Source organism: Mobula hypostoma, chromosome X1 (genome assembly GCF_963921235.1).
Source record: "Mobula hypostoma chromosome X1, sMobHyp1.1, whole genome shotgun sequence".
Taxonomy (NCBI): Eukaryota; Metazoa; Chordata; class Chondrichthyes; order Myliobatiformes; family Myliobatidae; genus Mobula; species Mobula hypostoma.
This window is the reverse complement of record NC_086128.1, coordinates 19132152-19152343: the sequence shown is the minus strand read 5'-3', so window position 1 is coordinate 19152343 and position 20192 is coordinate 19132152. Positions and strand designations below refer to the sequence as shown.

The 20192-nt window shown below is 43.8% G+C and overlaps 1 protein-coding gene across 2 annotated transcripts in view; it reads right to left on the bottom strand.

Annotated features, from left to right (window-relative positions):
- Positions 1 to 19577, bottom strand: part of bloc1s1 (biogenesis of lysosomal organelles complex-1, subunit 1) — a 130451-nt gene extending 110874 nt beyond the window's left edge. For both annotated transcript variants that reach the window (XM_063037756.1, XM_063037755.1), the window contains exon 1: positions 19436 to 19577. In XM_063037756.1, the coding sequence (XP_062893826.1) occupies positions 19436 to 19496 (61 nt within the window). In that variant the 5' untranslated portion in view covers positions 19497 to 19577. The remainder of the gene's footprint in view (positions 1 to 19435) is intronic.
- Between the last annotated feature and the right edge of the window lie 615 nt (positions 19578 to 20192).

Sequence of the window (20192 nt, the reverse complement as noted above, 5' to 3'; positions counted from 1 at the left end):
TTTAAGTAAGAGAGCTTTTGTAAATGGTGAAAAACTAGAAGCAATGAAGATTTAGGAGTCCATGTAAACAGATTAAAGTATCATGGACAGGCGCAGAAGTAGTTAAGTACAGAGTAGTAGAAGTTCTGCTACATCTACACAGAGACAATGTCCTTCTTCCTATACTTCCATCCTAATTGTGCCTGAGGTTGGCAGCTGGAGTACTTTGTAGTTTTGGTGCCTGTGTATCTGTGTATGGTACATTTGTATGGCTGCACCTCATTAATCCCACTTTTTGGTTTAAAATATTTTTTCTATTATTTATCATTAATATTATTCCATCAGCAATGGATATCCACTAGTTTCGGCACAGGTGTAGTGCTCACTGCAGCAGATTTAGAATTGACAGGAGAATTGCAAATCAACTTCAACCCAAAGAAATTGGCAATGCTGCATCATGAGATATTTCTGCTTCAGGGATAACTTCATTCAACTCAATTTTCCCCAACACTGAACTATTCTCACAACCTATGAACTCTTCATCTCATGCTCTCAATATTTATTGTTTATTTATTTAGAAACATAGAAAACCTACAGCACAATACAGGCCCTTCAGCCCACAAAGCTGTGCAAAACATGTCCTTAACTGAGAAATTACCTAGGGTTACCCATAGCCCTCTATTTTTCTAAGCTCCATGTACCTATCCAGGAGTCTCTTAAAAGACCCTATTGTATCCGCTTCCACCACTGTTGCTGGCAGGCCATTCCACACACTCACCACTCTCAGCGTAAAAAAAACTTACCCCTGATACCTCCCCTATACCTACTTCCAAGCACCTTAAAACTGTGCCCTTTCGTGCTAACCATTTCAGGCCTGGGAAAAAGCCTCTGACTATCCACACGATCAATGCCTCTCATCATCTTATACACCTCTATCAGGTATGACGAGAATACACATGATAAGATGTTAGCTGTCCTGTGTGATCAGCAGTTGGTCTGCCACCTGTCTTCAAGAGAGAGATAAGGAACACAATGAAACAGCATCTGGAGATGTGTAATGAAGGGACGGGGGAGAGAGAGCTGTCTGGAGCGGCTCCCCCTTTGAACCCTGAACTGTTTGAAGTGATGGACAGGCGATACCCCAGCAGGGGGATAAAAAGAGACCGGTTCGCTAAGGCAGTGACACACGACACTCGAGGTAACGAGACCCTGGAAGCGGTGCGCCTCTCACGAGTCGCTGGTAAGTACCGGACAACGCACAGGGTGGAAAGGTACGATCAGTGGGAACCCAGTGCGTGTCCGCCCTTGCTTGGGTGCCGGGTTCACTGCAGAGGATCGACCGCATCTGGAGGAGGGGTCACAGTCGGTGACCTCAGGTGACATCACCAAGGACCCACTCGAAAGCTGCTTGTGAGCCATATCGCCGGTCTGTGCGTGAAGCCGTTCTGAATGATCAGTTGTTCCTGTTCTCTCTCTCCTTCCCCCCACCTTGTCCATCGCCATGGCAACGATTACTGCGCACTGAACTAAATTGGACTGAACTTTTGTGTCACTTTGAAATTTGGTCATTTACCCCTAGACAACGATAGAGCTTGATTGATGCTGTTATCTTAATTCCGTGCACATGTGTGTTTATCATTGCTGAACTGTTGCATTTATTATCCTTTCGATTACTGTGTTGCTTGTTTCTTTAATAAAACTTTCTTAGTTCTAGTAATCCAGACTCCAACTGAGTGATCCATTTCTGCTGGTTTGGCAACCCAGTTACGGGGTACGTAACACAGGTCACCTCTCACCCTCCGTCGCTCCAAGGAGAAAAGGCCGGGTTCACTCAACCTATTCTCATAAGGCATGCTCCCCAATCCAGGCAACATCCTTGTAAATCTCCTCTGCACCCTTTCTATAGCTTCCACATCCTTCCTATAGTGAGGCGGCCAGAACTGAGCACAGTACTCCAAGTGGGGTCTGACCAGAGTCCTATATAGCTGCAACATTACCTCTCAGCTCCTTTATAATTATTATTATTTTGTATGTCTTTTTGTATTTGCACAGTTTGTTATATTTTGCACACTGGTTGTATGTCCATCTTGTGTGTGGTGTTTTTTTGTTGATTCTATTGTTTTGCTTTGTATTTACCGTGAAAGCTCGCAAGAAAATGCATCTCAAGAGTAGTATATGGTGGCAGATACCATATGTACTTTGATAACAAATTTACTTTGAACTTTGAGAAACAAGTACATTTTTTTTAATCTTTAAGAATGTCTCTTTATGTCCATCTATTACAGCAACAGTTTTATTTTTAACCGTGATTCAAATGCCAAACACCTCAATGCACACCGCAACAGCAACTGAAGCTGGTATAAAACATCCAGATGAATCTGACAACACCCTAGGGGCAGATCACAGGTCACCTAAACAAGCACATGATCTTTACTTTGTACAGTGGCACATACACGATCACCTGACATCGTCCTGACTGATGACAATGATGATGGAGTTATCAAAACACGCAATGCTTGACAGCAAGATGACACTGAAGCTGGGATCAAAATGTAGTTTAAATGAAGGGATTGGAGAAGCATTTTGAACGGAAAATATAAAAGGGTACAAAGAAGGGGTGGAGAAATGAGATCAGAAAAGACATCTGGAATTGAAGTGGCAGTTGTGGCAAAAATAATATTGGCCAAATGATCTCCTTCTACGCTGTAAATCCTATTAAAATATCTATGATTCGCGAAGAGCACCTCCACTCCATTCCCAAAGCAGAAATTCCCAGTGGCCAAACATTTTAATTCCGATTTCCATTCCCGTTCTGACAAAACAGTCCGCAGCCTCCTCTCGTGCCAACCTCAGGATGGAGGAGCAACACCTTATATTCCGTCTGGGTGGCCTCCAACTGATAACATGAACATCTATTTTTCCTTCTGGTAAAAAAAAACCCTCCCCTCCCCTCGTCTTCTATTCCTCACTCTAGCCTCTTACCTCTTCCCACCTGCCTGTCACCTCCTCCAGTGCCCCTACTTCTTCTTCCCTGTCTCCCATGATCCACTCTCCTCTCCTGTCAGATTCCTTCTTTTCCAGCCCATTATAGTTCCTACCCACCTGGCTTCACTATCACTTTCTCTCTATTCTCCTTCCCCTCCCCTCCCCTCCCCCCACTTTTTTTATTCTGGAACCTTCCCCCTTCCTTTTCAGTCCTGATAAAGGGTCTCAGCCCGAAACATTGACTGTTTATTCATTTCCATAGATGCTGCCTGACCTGCTGAGCTCCCCCAGCATTCTGTGTGTTACTTTGCATTTCCAGCATCTGCAGAATTTCTTCTGTTTACGATTCCCGTTACCCTGGGTATCACTGACATACTTATTGTGACCTACAATTACACTTCAAACAAATACCAATGTCAAGCAGAGCAACATATCCCTAAATACACTAATTTCAGCTTTAATTCCAATGTTGTAATTATGAAAATATTGGACATGTTGTCCAAATGGCCTGGTTTCAGGATGTTTGATGAAGCTCAAAATGTTTTCTTCCAAAAATTCTCCATTCAGGCAGAATGTCCAAAAATTCACAGCATTAACTTCAAAGCACAGAACTTCTCTAGTGTTCTTGCCACTTCTATAATAGAATTTTAAAAAATGGTGCTAAGGGGTAAGGTGCTACTGCAATGTAGCACTTTTACACAGCTCACAGACTATAAACCCACACAAATCACATAGGAACTATAGCATAATTGTACACTATTTGTACAAGAGATATAACAATTAAACCCCGATTCTGTTGGATCTAATTTATAATATCAGTATCTTGCTTTAAAAGTCCATCAGCATAGTTGCTCTTTCATCCCTAACCATTGATCCTTTTCTGGATCACCTTGCCTTCACTTTCAAAACCCTCCTCAAACTCCTGCTCAATTGCTCCCATAATGTTTTTTCTTTTGAGAATGTCTTTCCTTTACAATGTAATATGCTGATACCTTCTTGTTTTATATGGAAAATAGTAAAATCATCCAAATTGATGTGACATTAAATAAGATCCATAAATAGTAAATAGTATTTAATCATCTGCAACTAAAGAGGTAAGCGTGCAGTAAAAAAACCAATTAGGAGGCATTATAATGAACACGAATGTTGTTTGCAGAATCTCAAATGGCAACGAGGAAGCATACTAGAGCAAAGTAAACGGGCTAGTCGAGTAGTGTCACAACAATGATCACACACTCAACATTAGCAAGACCAAGGAACCGATTGTGGACTTCAGGAAGAGGAAGTCAGGAGAACACACACCAATCCTCGTTGAGGGGTCAGCAGTGGAAAGGGTGAGCAGTTTCAAGTTCCTGGTGTCAACATCTCGGAGTATCTATCCTGGGCCTACCATACTGATGCAACCATGACGAAGGCATGCCAGCAGCTATACTTCAGAAAGAGTTTGAGGAGATTTAGAATGTCACCAAAGACTAGCAAATTTCTACAGATGTACCGACGAGAGCATTCTGACTGGTTGCATTCTGGCAAGGAGGTGTTAACGCACAGGACTGCAAGAGGTTTCAGAGAGCCGTAGAGTCACTCAACTCATCACGAGCACAAGCCTCGTCACCATTGGGGAATTTTCAACAACCCATGCCTCAAAAAGGCAGAATCCATTATTAAGGACCCTTGCCATCCAAGACATGCCCTCTTCTCATTACTACCATCAGGGAGTAGGTACAGGAGCCTGAAGACCCACACTAAAACATTTTAGGAACAGCTTCTTCTCCTCTGCTATCAGATTTCTGAACGGTCCATTAACCCATGCATACTACCTCACTATTCTTGCGCATTATTTATTTACTTTTATTGCAACTTATAGTAGTGTTATGTCTCTGGGTAGATGGAGCTCATCAGCCTGGGAAGGCAGTCCATCTAAAAAAGGGAAAACTCTTGATTTCAATCCTCTGCTGCCTTGCGGCCATACCCATTTATGGGAAAGGCTTCGGGAGTAAACCCTGAGGACAAATTCGGAGCTGGAGTCCCTAAGGCAGTCCGACGTTGCTTCCAACCTCGCTCTGGCAACTCCTACGATGACACTGGTGCCAAGCTGTATCGGCCCTTGCCCTTCCTTTGGATAACATCGGTGGCGTGGAGAGGGGAGAGGGGAGACTTGCTGCTTTGGCAACTGCTGGTCTTCCGTACAACCTTGCCTCGGCCTGCGCCTGGAGAGACTGAAGCAAGACTTTCCAGGTGCAGATCCGTGGTCTCGCGAGACTAACGGATACCATCATCATTTCTCCACTGTACAGCTGCTACAATAAAACAAATTTCATGACTAATGTCGGTGACAATAAACCTGATTCTGATCATTATGTAACAAGCTAGGTGCAATTTGAAAGTTCAATGATATTTCCCACATTTACAGTTGGACTACATTATAACGTAATGAGTTAACACCAGCATAGAACAAATGACAAGCTTTTTCTGCAACTTGTAAAGTCTCCATGACAAGTATTGATTAACGGTGGTCGGGAGGTGGAAACACCAATTTAAAGAAATACCACTGTTGTTTTCAAAACTGCTCTATTAATCTCAGCTGATTTTAAAAGGCATTACTGTTACAAAGAAATGTTTGGCAAACCATAATCAATATTCAATACTGAGCCACCATTGTAGAAATGGTCCTTCCATCTACTACAGTTAAAACAAAATAGCTGGTGCTGTGTGATCAAGCCATTAAGCATTACAACCCAGGCCTTTTCATGATTCTTTTCCGAATACATTGCGCAAAAGACATTATAGGAAAGCCCATGGGTCTTCTGCAAAGTTATCTGGCATGAAGCATATTCAAAGACGTATGGGTTAGGGCTAGTAAAGTGTGGGCCTGCTACATTGACACAGAAGCATGGTGACGCTTGTGAGCTAGCCCCAGCACATCCGTGCTGATTTGATTTGACAGAAACTATGCTTTCACTGTGTGTTTCAATGATTTGATTTATGTATGACAAATAAAGTTAATCTTTAAAAAAATACCTTTAAGAACATAACTTTTTACAGGCCTTTTATATCTCATGAAAAAGAGACAATTCCATTACATGCAGAAGTCCATTTTAAAATCTGTCATACAGAACCAACTATAGGTTGGTAACATGATGCGAGTTAAGACATGGGAAGCAGCGTTTTAGTCATAGTCATACTTTATTGATCCCGGGGGAAATTGGTTTTTGTTACAGTTGCACCATAAATAATTAAATAGTAATAAAACCATAAATGGTTAAATAGTAATATGTAAATTATGCCAGTAAATTATGAAAGAAGTCCAGGACCAGCCTATTGGCTCAGGGTGTCTGACCCTCCAAGGGAGGAGTTGTAAAGTTTGATGGCCACAGGCAGGAATGACTTCCTATGACGCTCTGTGCTGCATCTCGGTGGAATGAGTCTCTGGCTGAATGTACTCCTGTGCCCACCCAGTACATTATGTAGTGGATGGGAGACATTGACCAAGATGGCATGCAACTTAGACAGCACCCTCTTTTCAGACACCACCGTCAGAGAGTCCAGTTCCATCCCCACAACATCACTGGCCTTACGAATGAGTTTGTTGATTCTGTTGGTGTCTGCTACCCTCAGCCTGCTGCCCCAGCACACAACAGCAAACATGATAGCACTGGCCACCACAGACTCATAGAACATCCTCAGCATCGTCCGGCAGATGTTTTGGATGGCATCAGTGAGGCAAACAAGCTTGGGATGCATAAAAATAACCAAGGCTAAAGATGACAAAGAGAAACCTGTGAGTTTTGGCAAACATATGACCTGAGGCAGGAGTAGAGTTAGGCAACGTACCAAGGTGGAAACAGGCATTCTTAGTAATGGTGCAAACTTGCTTCATAGCTCTGGGCCAAATGTAACATGATTGCAAATTGTCTTTTCATTTTCCACACAGTGAAAGGAATGGGTTTGGTGACAAAGGGATGGAATCTGTGATAGGAACCAGAAGCTGGTGATGTTTGGGTTAAGGAAATTCCTACATCTCTGTGATTAGACCTTATAGCAGATCTCAGGCAAACAGTCTAACTTAGAGACAGTAGAGACGTGATGGTCATGCAGTGCTGGGGATCATTAGCAGAGAAATAATTGACAGTGAGCTTTTAGATGATTCTACATATTTCTTTATGACAGAGAAGGGGCCATTCAGCCCATCTTGTCTGTACTAGCACTCAAAGAAACCCTACATCTCCACCGCCCCCCCCCACCCATTACATCTCTGTAATGTTTTATCTCACATACACCCATGACTACCCAGTGATTCTCCTAAAACCCACTAGGGGCAATTGACAGTAGGCTCACATACCAACAAGCATGCCTTTGGGATGTGGGAAGAAAGCCATAAGCACCTTGTGGAAACCTTCAGTCACGGGAGAACAGCACCAGATTTCAGGATCAAAGCTGGATCACGGGGGTTATGAAGCAGCAATACTACTTGCTGCACTCTTATGCCACCATGACATTGCCAAAGAGAACGAAGTAGTTGAAAAATAGGACAAGGCCAAGTTATATTCTTGGGGGTGCCAGTGGTAATGGTATGAGTGCAGTCAGAGAAGCCAATGTTCGTGATACTCTGAACATGAAAAGGCAGAAAAACAAAATTAAAAGCTCCATCAATTCAGACAGTAGCTTTGTACTCAGGCTAGAAATTCTCCAAGAAATGAACACTGTTTGCAAACAGGGTCAAAGTCCAGCATCTCAGTGCTTTATTCCTTTTACTCTTTTTAACTTGAGAAATGGGTCCAGACAGATTTATACTGCTGAGAAAAGTAAGCCACTAAATCCCTCATGACTTACTAGAAGACCAAGCTCCGAATCTGCAAATCATTACAGGTACAGAGCAAAACATGAACACAGTGCACCTGAAATTAAATTTTAAAATGCTGTATGCATCCTGCAAGCCAATAAGCATGCAAAACTCAGGGCCTTTTGGGACTTTTCAGTGGGCTGCAATCTTAATGATCTATCAAGTTCTTGGCAAAGGCCAATAAAAAGGAGCGAGGTGCATGTGGAGTGGCCACTGCTCGAGTGGACAATGCAATAGTGGACAGGCATTGGTTCAACCAGCTTGGGTGAGAACAGGTGGAAGCTCCAAGTTCTAGTATGTTTATTTTTCTCTTTCTTTGTCTATTAGTACATATATGTGATGAGAATGGGTCCAGGGTTAGTTGTATGTTCTTCATGCGAAATATGGGAATGCTGGGAGACCTCCTGTCTTCCTGATAACTACACCTGCACAAAGTCCATTGAGCTGCAGCTCCTTAGAGACTACATTAAGGAACTGAAGCTACAGCTAGATGACCTTTGGCTCATATGGGTGAATGAGGAAGTGACAGATAGGAGCTAAAAGGAGGTAGTCACTCCCAACTCCTTGTAGAATGCAGTTACCTGTCAGGAGAAGGAAAGGGAATAGGTAGCTGGCGCAGAGTACTCCTGTGACCGTTCCCCTCAATAAGTATAGCGCTTTGGATACTGTTGGGGCAACAACCTACCAGGAGAGGCCACAGTGACCAGATCTCTGACACTGAGTCTGGCTCTGTAGCTCAAAAGGGAAAGGGGGCAGAAGAGGAGTGCAATAGAGATAAGGGAGTCCATAGTTAGAAGAGCGGACAGGCGATTCTGTGGACGTGAAAGAGACCTGGATGGTATGTTGCCTCCCAGGTGCCAGGGTCAGGGATATCTTGGAATAGGTCTATAGCATTCTAAATGGGGAGAGTGGACAGCCAGAAGTCATGGTACATATTGGCATCAATGACATTAAGTAGAAAAAGGGAAGAGGTCCTTAAGAGAATATAGGAAGTTAGGCAAGAAGCTGAAAAGCAGAACTTCCAGGCTACTAATCTCTGGATTGCTGCCTGTGCCACTTGCCAGTGAGGATTAGTTGCAGATTAATGTGTGGTTGAAGAATTAGTGTAGGGTTCAGGGTTTCAGATTTCTGGATCACTGGGATCTCTTCTGGGGAAGGCATGACCTGTACCAAAAGGACAGCTTACACCTAACCAGAGAGGGGGCCATTATAATGCACGCAGTATACGGAATAAAGTAGATAACGTTGTAGCACCCTTCGAGATTGGTAGGTAAAACGTTGTGGGTATTACTGAATCGTTGCTGAAAGAATATCATAGTTAGGAGCTTCTGGTCCAGTTCTGGTCACCTCACTATAGGAAGGATGTGGAAGCATTGGAAAGGGTACAGGATGCTGCCTGGTTTAGAAAGTATGCATTATGATCAGAGATTAAGGGAGCTAGGGCTTTACTCTTTGGAGAGAAGGAGAATGAGAGGAGACATGATAGAGGTGTACAAGATAATAAGAGGAATAGATAGAGTGGATAGCCAGTGCCTCTTCCCCAGGGCACCACTGCTCAATACAAGAGGACATGGCTTTAAGGTAAGGGGTAGGAAGTTCAAGGGGGATATTAGAGGAAGGTTTTTTTTACTCAGAGAGTGATTGGTGCATGGAATGCACTGCCTGAGTCAGTGGTGGAGGCAGACACACTAGTGAAGTTTAAGAGACTACTAGACAGGTATATGGAGGAATTTAAGGTGAGGGGTTATATGGGAGACAAGGTTTGAGGGTCGACACAACATTGTGGGCCGAAGGGCCTGTAATGTGCTGTACTATTCTATGTTCTATGTTAACATGCAAGGATACGCACTGTTTCGAAAGGATAGGCAGGTAGGCAAAGGGGGTGGTGTGGCTCTGTAGGTAAAAAATGAAGTTAAATCCTTAGAAAGAGGTAACATTGTAGAATCCTTGTGGGAAGATGTAGAATCCTTGGGGGTAGAGTTAAGAAACTGCAAGGGAAAAAAGACCCTGATGGGAGTTATATACAGGCCTCTGAACAGTAGCCAGGATGTGGACTACAAATTACAATGGGAGATAGAAAAGGCATGTAAAAAGGGCAGTTTGCGAGTCATGGGGGATTTCAATACTCAGGTAGATTGGGAAAATCAGGTTGATGCTAATTTTGGATCCCAAAAGAGGGAATTAGTAGAATGTCTACGAGATGGCTTTTTAGAGCAGCTTATGGTTGAGCCAACAAGGGAAAAGGCAATTCTGGATTGGTTATTGTGTACTGAACCAGATTTGATTCGGGCACTTGAGGTAAAGGAACTCTTCGGAGGCCGTGATCATAATATGATAGAATTCACCCTGCAGTTCGAGAGGAAAAGCTAGAGTCACATGCATCAGTATTACAGTGAAGTAAAGGGAATTACAGAGACATGAGAGAGCAGTTGAGCAAAGTTGATTGGAAGTGGACAGTAGCAGGGTAATGGCAGAACAGCAAAGGGTGGAGTTTCTGGGAACAATTTGGAAGGCGCAGAGTAGATACAAAGATGAAGAAGTATTCTAAAAGGAGGAGTAGGCAACCGTGGCTGATAAGTACAAAAACAAAAGAGAAAGCACATGATATAGCAAAAATTGCTGGGAAGTTAGAGGATTGGGAAGTTTTTAGAAACCAAGTTCATGCAACTAAAAAGCCATAGAGGGAAAAGATGAAATAGAAAGGTAAGCCAGCCAATAATATAACAGGGGATACCAAAAGTTTTTTCAGATATATCAAGAGTAAAAGATAGGTGAGAATATATATCGAACTGCTGGAAAGGTAGCATTGGGGCCAAAGAAATAGCAGACGAACTTAAGAATTTTGCGTCAGTCTTCACCGTGGAAACAGTAGCAGTATGCCAGAAATTCAAGTCTCAGGGGCCAGAAGTGAGTGCAGTGCTATTACTAAGGTGAAGGTGCTTGGGAAGCTGAAAGGTCTGAAGGTCGATAATTCACCCAGACCTGATGGACTACACCCAGGGTTCTGAAAGAGGTAGCTGAAGAGATTGTGGAGGCATTAAGGATGCAAAGTATGTTTACTATCAAAGTATGTATGCAGCATACAACCCTGAGATTCATCTTCCCACGGACAGCCATGAAACAATGAAACACCATGGAACCCGTTCAAAGAAACCATCAAACACCCAACGTGCAAATAAAAGAACAAATCGTGCACATGACAAAAAAACTAGTGAAAAACACAGAATATAAAACATCAAACCATAAAGTCAGTGAAACAGTCTAGGAATGTTCAGTTCAGTTCAATTTGGGGCTGTGTCATTCATTGACTGCAGGCCACAGAGCCAGTCCGTCCCAATTAAAATCACAATTTAAAAAAAAGAGTAACCAGAAACATATATAACATAAACTACAGAGTCCAATCTACAAACTGGGTCGATTAAACCTTGCCCAAGATCAAACACTCTGGAACCATCTTCCGGAAGGGGGGGAGGAGGGGAGGGGAGGGGAGGAGAGGAGGGGAGGGGGGAGGAGGAGGGGAGGGGGAGGAGGAGGGGAGGGGGGGAGGAGGAGGGGAGGGGGGAGGAGGAGGGGAGGGGGGAGGAGGAGGGGAGGGGGGAGGAGGAGGGGAGGGGGAGGAGGAGGGGAGGGGGGAGGAGGAGGGGAGGGGGGAGGAGGAGGGGAGGGGGAGGAGGAGGAGGGGAGGGGGAGGAGGAGGAGGGGAGGGGGGGAGGAGGAGGGGAGGGGGGAGGAGGAGGGGAGGGGGGGAGGAGGAGGGGAGGGGGGGAGGAGGAGGGGAGGGGGGGAGGAGGAGGGGAGGGGGGGAGGAGGAGGGGAGGGGGGAGGAGGAGGGGAGGGGGGGAGGAGGAGGGGAGGGGGGGAGGAGGAGGGGAGGGGGGGGAGGAGGAGGGGAGGGGGGGAGGAGGAGGGGAGGGGGGGAGGAGGAGGGGAGGGGGGAGGAGGAGGGGAGGGGGGGAGGAGGAGGGGGGGGGGAGGAGAGGGGGAGGAGGAGAGGGGGGGAGGAGGAGAGGGGGGAGGAGGAGAGGGGGGAGGAGGAGAGGGGGGAGGAGGAGAGGGGGGAGGAGGAGAGGGGGGGAGGAGGAGAGGGGGGGAGGAGGAGAGGGGGGGAGGAGGAGAGGGGGGGAGGAGGAGAGGGGGGGGAGGAGGAGAGGGGGGGAGGAGGAGAGGGGGGAGGAGGAGAGGGGGGGAGGAGGAGAGGGGGGAGGAGGAGAGGGGGGAGGAGGAGAGGGGGGAGGAGGAGAGGGGGGAGGAGGAGAGGGGGGGTGAGAGAGGGGAAAAACTGGTCAAATGCAGGCACCCTAGCAGCATCTAGCAAGAGGGAGGGAGACCAGTCATACACACGTATCTTCCTCTGGGAACAGCGAGTAGCGAGCAAGAGAGACGGGTCAAATGCAGACATACGGCACTGAACACCTGCTTGTCTTCCACTCTCATCCTTGTTGATTTCAAACTTGCTCAATGCTTTAATCGATGAGCAGTGGAGTCGATCCAGGCTTCTTGTTCTCCAGGCTGCACACACTGCTCGAAACCTCACCAAACACCCTCAGAGACAGCAAAGTGCCAGATTGCACAATCAGCCCAAAACCACACCATCAAAATGTAAATCACAGGTTCCAACAGTAGCAGAATTATATTTAAAAGAAGAAGAACTAAAAGAAGCAGTTCTGTGAACTGAATGAAGGGTGTCACCTATGGTCACATTGTTTGCTGATGCCATCTTCTTCATTATTTCAAAGTAATGATCTTTCAAGAATCAGATTCTGGAATGGTTCCTGAGGACTGGAAAAGTGCAAATGTCACTCCATTCTTTAAGGGAGGGAGGCAGAAGAAAGGAAGTTATAGGCCAGTTACCTTGACTTCACTGGTTGGGAAGATGTTGGAGTCCATTATCAAGGATGAGGTTTCAGAATACTTGGAAACACACAATAAAATAGGCCAAAGTCAGCTTGGGTACCTTAAGGGGAGATCTTGCCTGACAAATCTATTCGAATTCTTTGAGGAAATAACAGTTGGGATAGACAAAGGAGAGTCAGTGGATGTTGTTTACTTGGATTTTCATAAGGCATTTGACAAGGTGCCACACATAAGGCTGCTTAACAAGAGCTCATGGTATTAAAGGAAAGATTACTAGCATGGACAGAAGATTGGCAGACTGACAGGAAGCAAAGTGTGGGAATAACGTGCACCTTTTCTGGTTGGCTGCCAGTGACTAGTGGTGTGCCACTGGGGTCAGTGTTGGGTCTGCTTCTTTTCAAATTATATGTCAGTGATTTGGATGACAGAATTGATGGTTTTCTGGTCAAGTTTGCAGACGATATGACGATAGGTGAAGGGACAGGTACTAATGAGGAAGTAGGGAATCTGAAGAAGGACTTAGGGGAATAGGCAAAGAAGTGGCAGATGGAAGGTAGCATAGGGAAGTGTATGGTCATGCACTTTGATAGAAAGAATAAAGGTGTGGAATATTTTCTGAGCAGGGAGAAAATTCAAAAAATAAAATCAGAGGTGCAAAGGGACTTGGGAGTCCTCAAGCAGGATTTCCTAAAGGATAACTTGCAGGTTGAGTTGGTAGTAAGGAAGGCAAATGTATTAATTTCAAGAGGACTAGAATACAATGAGGGAGGATCTCACTGAAACATATCAAATATTTAAAGGCCTAGTTAGAGTGGATGTGGAGAGGATGTTTCCTATAGCGAGAGAAGTCTAGGACCAGAGAACAGCCTTGGAATAGAGGGACATCCCTTTAGAACAGAGATGAGGAGGAATTTCTTTAGTCAAAAGGTAGTGAATCTGTGGAAATCATTGCCACAGATGTCTGTGGAGGCCACGTCTTCGGGTATATTTAAAGTGAAGGTTGATATTTTCTTGATTAGTCAGGGCATCAAAGGTTACAGAGAGAATGCAGGAGAATAGCACTGAACGAGATAATAAATCAGCCATGATGGAATGGCGCAGCAGACTCAAAAAGACAAAAGGCCTAATTCTGTTCCCATGGCTTTATGATATTAAAGGTAACAGGTGGGGAGATATTAGAGTGGACATATTAAAGGAATGTATTACAGTGGATTTTGGTCAATTGGGCAATCCGTTAATTGGGACAGCCACTTATTAGGGACAACTCTTAAAGAACAAAAACAAATTGAGAAAATAGCTGGGAATCCCTTTGCTTTATTTGGGAAACAATCCCGTTTAATTGGGGCAGGAGATGGTCAGTCACGTACAGTCATGTGGCTGTTAGACATTACACTGTGCTTAGAGTAAACAGTTGCAACAGTTGAGTGTGCTGTGTTATTTTATCCATTTGGGCCAATGGACACCAATTCAAAAAGCAGTGATTTTTGATCATTTTGGCTTTTTTTAAAATTTTGACAATTTTTTTTGAGACCCTTGTCATGAAAAGATGGCACTAGTCGAAAAAATACCCTACTGGGCCAAATTAAAAGGCGTCCACCCAACACCACTCATCATCAGCTGGCAGAGATAACTGGAGCGCTGAAATCTACAATTGCACGCTTGATACAAGATAAGCTGTGAGAAGAATGGGCATTATGCGAGGGACAACAGGGAACATCCCATAAACAAAAGCATGAAGCTAAGCATCCAGATGTTGACTGGAGCGCTGAAATCTACAATTGCACGCTTGATACAAGATAAGCTGTGAGAAGAATGGGCATTATGCGAGGGACAACAGGGAACATCCCATAAACAAAAGCATGAAGCTAAGCATCCAGATGTTGACTGGAGCGCTGAAATCTACAATTGCACGCTTGATACAAGATAAGCTGTGAGAAGAATGGGCATTATGCGAGGGACAACAGGGAACATCCCATAAACAAAAGCATGAAGCTAAGCATCCAGATGTTGAAGTGCCCCTCAATCAATGGCTTTCCATTGTAACTGGACGAGGTGTACGTATCAGTGGATCTACGTTTTAAAAAAACAAGTCAGAAGAGCTAGCTAAGAAGCTAGGTCATGAAGATTTTAAAGCAACAGATGGTTAGTTGTCTCAATGGAAATGTTGCACCAAATTATATTCAAGAAAGCATTCAGCAAGAAAGGTAGCACTGGTGCTGTAAGTGCAGAAACATGGAAATCTATAAAACATCCAGATGCTCCAAACATCCTTTTTATTTTACTGAAGGCTGCCATAAAAACATATTGCACATATAATCAGCAATGTGTGCCACAGTGGTGAACCAACAATAACATCCCAAGGTGCTTCAGGAACTAACTGTCAAACAAAATTTGACAGTCATTCACAGGAGGTGACATAGCCAGAGGACGAAAACCTTACCAAGAGTAAGGTCATGTAGGAGAGATGTTTAGGGAGGGAAAACAAGAACTAATAGCAGTGGCAAGGGAAATGCGTGGCTGCCAATTTCTTTCCCTCCAACATCAGATTTCTGAATGTTCACCACCTATAAACACCACATTATTCCTTTTTATATACTATTATTAAAGTTTGTAATCTATATTAACTTTTAAGTCTGTGAATTGTATGGCTGCCACAAAACAACAAATTTCATATCGCAAGTCAATGATAATAAATCCAATTCTGATTCTGCAATTGAAGCAATGCACACATCTTGGTGCACCAGCAGAGCAGCTTTCCCAGGGAATATGTCAGCACCATATGCAAGGCCAGACTACCGGAAAGGAAGCTGGTTAAATAACAGGAAGTGCTCGCCTAGCAGAAGATGATCCATATTGTGTTTGACTGCTTGGACTATATTTTTTGTGTGTGTGACTGTATTTTACTGCTATCTTAAATGTGCTATCTGTCCCATGTGCTGTGTATGAATGTTAGTCCTGTGTTTTGCACCTTGGTCTTAGAATAATACTGTTTTGTTTCACTGTATTCATGTTTGGTTGAATGACAATTAAACTTGAACTTGAAACAAGACCTGATTTGATGGATATTGCTCTAATGTAGAAAAATTGCACGTGGAGTAAACCCAAGGTTGTGCTCAGCCCACTTGATAAATACTTAATACTCAGACCTAAAAATCACAGCATAAAAAATTTGTTGCTGATACAAAAATAAATGCTGTAATAAATAACATGGTGGACCGCAAGATTTTAAAAAATGCTTTTTTGATCGACAAACAAGCAAATAACTGCAGATAAGCCTGCATGACCAAACAAGGAATGGGAACATACACATGATGAAAAAATGCTGAACAGTGTGGGTGAATAAAAACATCCAGGTGTGAATCAGAATTTGGTTTAGTGTCACCAGCATACGTCATGAAATTTGTTATTTTGCGGCAACAGTAATTTGCAATACATAATAATAAAAGCTATAAATTACAATGAGTATAAATAAAAAAGAAAACTAAATAAGTAGTGCAAAAAGAAGTGAAAAATAACAAGGTAATGTTCATGGGTTCATTGTTCATTCCGAAATCTGAAGGCAGAGGGAAAGAAGCTGTTCCTGAAATGTTGAATGTGTGTCTTCTGGCTCCTGTAACTCCTCCGTGATGGTAGCAATGAGAATAGGGCACGTCCTGGGTGATGGAAGTCCGTAATAACGCCTTTTTGAGTCATCACCTTTTGAAAGTGTCATGGATGCTAGGGAAACTAATGGCTATGATAGAGATGGCTGAGTTTACAACTTCCTGCAGCTTTTTCTGATCTTGTGCACTGGCCCCTCCGTACCACAGTGATACAACCAGTTAAGATGCTCTCCACATTACATCCATAGAAATTTGCTTGAGTCTTTGGTGTCATACCAATTATCCTCAAACTCCTAATGAAATATATCCACTGTTGTGTCTCCTTTGTAATTGCAGCAGTATGTTGGAAGCAGGAAGATCCTCAGAGACGTTGACACCCAGGAACTTGAAACTGCTCACCCTTTCCACTTCTGATCCCTCGATGAGGACTGGTGTGTGTTCCCTCGACTTCCCTTTCCTGAAATCCACAAATAAATTATTCGGTTTTACTGATGTTGAGTGAGACACCACTCAACCAGCTCTATGCCTTCTCATCACCATTTGAAATTCTGCCAACAATTGCGTCGTTGACAAATTTAAAGATAGCATGGGAGTTGTGCCTAGCCACACAACCATGGGTGTAGAGGGAGTAGAGCAGTGGGCTAAGCACGCATCCTTGAGGTGTGCCAGTGCTGATTGTCAGCAAGGAGGAGATGTTATTTCTGATCCGCACAGACTGTGGTCTCCTGGTGAGTAAGTCAAGAATCCAGTTGCAGGAGGTACAGAGGCCCAGGTTTTGGAGCTTGTTGATTGGGTTGAACTCTGAACTGTAGTTAATAAACAGCAGCCTGATATAGGTATTACTATTGTCCAGGTGATCCAAGGACAAGTGGAGAGCCAGTGAGATTGCATCTGCTGTCAACCTAAATTTGCAATAGGCAAATTTCAATAGGTCCTTGATTAGGCAGGAGTTGATTCTAGCCATGACCAACCTCTCAAAGCACTTTATCACAGTAGATACGAGTGCTAATGGGTGATAATCATTGAGGCAGCTCACCCTGCTCTTCCTGGGCACTGGTATAATTGTTGCCCTTTTGAAGCAGGTGGGATCCTCCAAATGTAGCAGTGAGAGCTTGAAAATGTTCTTAAACAACCCCGTTACTTGCTTGGCACAGGCTTTCAGATCCCACCAGGTTCCCCATCAGGGCCTGCAAAAGTTCACTCTCATGTAAGGTGTTCTGATATCAGCCTCTGAGACAGAGATCACGGGGCCACCAGATACTGCAGTTTGATTCTCCCTTTCAGAGTGTGTATGAAAGGTGCTGAGCTCATCTGGGAGTGAAGCATCACAGCCATTCATGATGTTAGGTTTCACTTTGTAGAAAGCAATGGCCTGCAAATCCTGCCAGAGCTGACGTGTATTCGATTCTGTCTCTAACCTCAATCAGATTTGTTTCTTCACCCTTAAGATAGCATTCCATAGGTCACACCTGGACTTCCTGTATATTTCTGGATCACAGTCTTGAATGCCACAGTTCTAGCCCTCAGCAGACATGAATCATCCACGGTTTTGGTTTGGGTACGTCTGGCATGTTCCCGAACACAGGTCTTGATGAAGTCGGTGGCAACTGTGACATATTCATTCAGACTTGATGATGAATACCTGAATATTGTCCAGTCCACTGACTCAAAGCAGTCCTGTAAGCACTTGGTCCTCATCACTGCTGCTATGGTCTTTAGTCTCTGTTTATGCGCTGGGAGTAGAAGTACAGCCAGATGATCAGATTTTCAAAAGTGTGGGCGTGGGACAACTCGGTAAGCATTCTTGATCTTGGTATAACAGTGGTCAAGTGTGTCGGCTCCTCTGGTTCCACAACTGAAATATGCTGGTGGTAGTTGTTCAGAGACTTCTTCAAATTTACCTGATAGATAAGGAAAACATCAGCATTTGCTGTTTTATGCCTGCTGATTACATTGCTCAGCTCCTCCAGTGCCTGCCAGGTGTTGGCCTGAGGTGGAATGTACACGGCTACCAGGATGATGGTGGAAAGCTCCCTCGCCAGATAAAATATAGAGCATTTGACCGCTAGATGTTCCAAATTCTAAATAATTGCAAATTAGCAATTCCATTTAAAGCATAAATGCAGGTAATTAAAGTCACAATTACTTGGGATTTCACAAATGGGGAAGAGGATACAGAAGCGAAGAGGTAACAATAAATCTCTACAAACCAGCGACTGGGTCAAAGTTCTAGCATTCAGTGGTGACCAGTTTCACTACCCAGATATAGATAGACCACTAGAGCCACGGGTTCCACAAGAATTGAAAAATACAGAAAAGAATTTCAATAATAAAGCTGAGAAGTGAAAACTTCAGAGATCTCCAAAATGTTTTTCGATAGGAATAGGGATGAACCATTTGCCTGGCTGAATCAACGTATAGGGATTATTAATTTTAAGAGTTTCTATTGAAATGAGAGATAGGCGATGAATGTCTTTCAAGTGTTGTAACAGAGAATGTCATGCTTTATGAAATAGTTAAAACAGCTTTAGTTAATTAGCTGGTTTATATTAGGTATCAAATCACAAACAAGAGGAAATCTGCAGATGCTGGAAATCCGAGCAACACACAAAATGCTAGAGGAACTCAGCATTTTGTGTGTGTTGCTTGTATTAGGTATGTTGCTCGCAAATTTGAACAAACAAGTGAAATGCAATAAACGAAAATTTGTTTCAGTACAGTATGCAGCAACACACCAAAAAGCTGAAGAACCCACTGAGTTCCTCCACCTTTTGGTGCAGATTCCAGCATCTGTATTCTCTGATGTCTCCAAAGTATATAGTCCATTTGACAGAATTTTGACTGAATTAAAAAAAAGGAAGTAATATTTTATTACAAGTGGATAACCTATCATGCACAACAACTATTCACCAGGACACCCCTTAGATCTTTTTCAAAATAAAATAAAAATGGAATCTTATGATACTATGACGAACAGCTGAATCCACAAATCAGGAACAGAGGTTTGTGGCTACGCTTCGTATATAGGCAGACCTTCAGGCTATTTGGACCAATCAGCATACAACATAAACTCGTCTCCATGGAGATATGGGCCTCGACCGCAAGCTGGTTCGCAGCAGTTAAATACTCTCAGATACTCTCGTTTAATGATATAAAAATAAACATTTGGACTCACCTTGTAGCTCTTTGCGTTCATTTTGCTTAGCCTGGTGATCTTTCAGTAAGCGGGACAACATCCTGCAGACAAATTGTTGAAGAGAAGGCGCTCAGCTCCGTCTCAAACAGGAAAATTTGCTCCAGATCTCGCGAGAGCACCAGCAGCGTTCACGTGAACAGTGTGGCATGGCATTGGCTCAGCTGCCGACTCGGCGGAGGGAGGGTTGGAGTGATGAGGGCTGCCCGTCCCACAATTACATAACACATAGCGAGAGAGAAAGAAAAAACAATACTGCAGGCCAAGCAGCACTTGCCTCCAATTCATTCATTTTCAGATTAATTTATTTACCAAATGTACATCGAAACATACAGTGAAATGCAACGTTTACGTTAACAACCAATGCAATCAAACGATGTGATGGAGGCAGCCCTCAAGTACAAACATAGCACGTGCATAGTGTACGTCAGAACAACACAAAACACAACTTGCAGCAAAATAACATCAAAACAACCTCCGTCCCACCCTCACGTGCACATATGTATCTTTGGCCTCCAGCAGACTTGTGGATTCGCGGACATTGGGCGTTGACACACAGATCCCAGCTTCTGCAGACCTCTGGGCTTCTGATTCACCGTGGGCTTCGATCGGTATCGACCCCAGGACTCGCTGTCCCGATATCAGACATCCCACCTTGCAAAAACTCATTTCAGGGAGGTAGCACCATCAATTTGTGGGAGACTCCCAGAACTTCTGAGAGAAGTGGGATGTCTGCAAT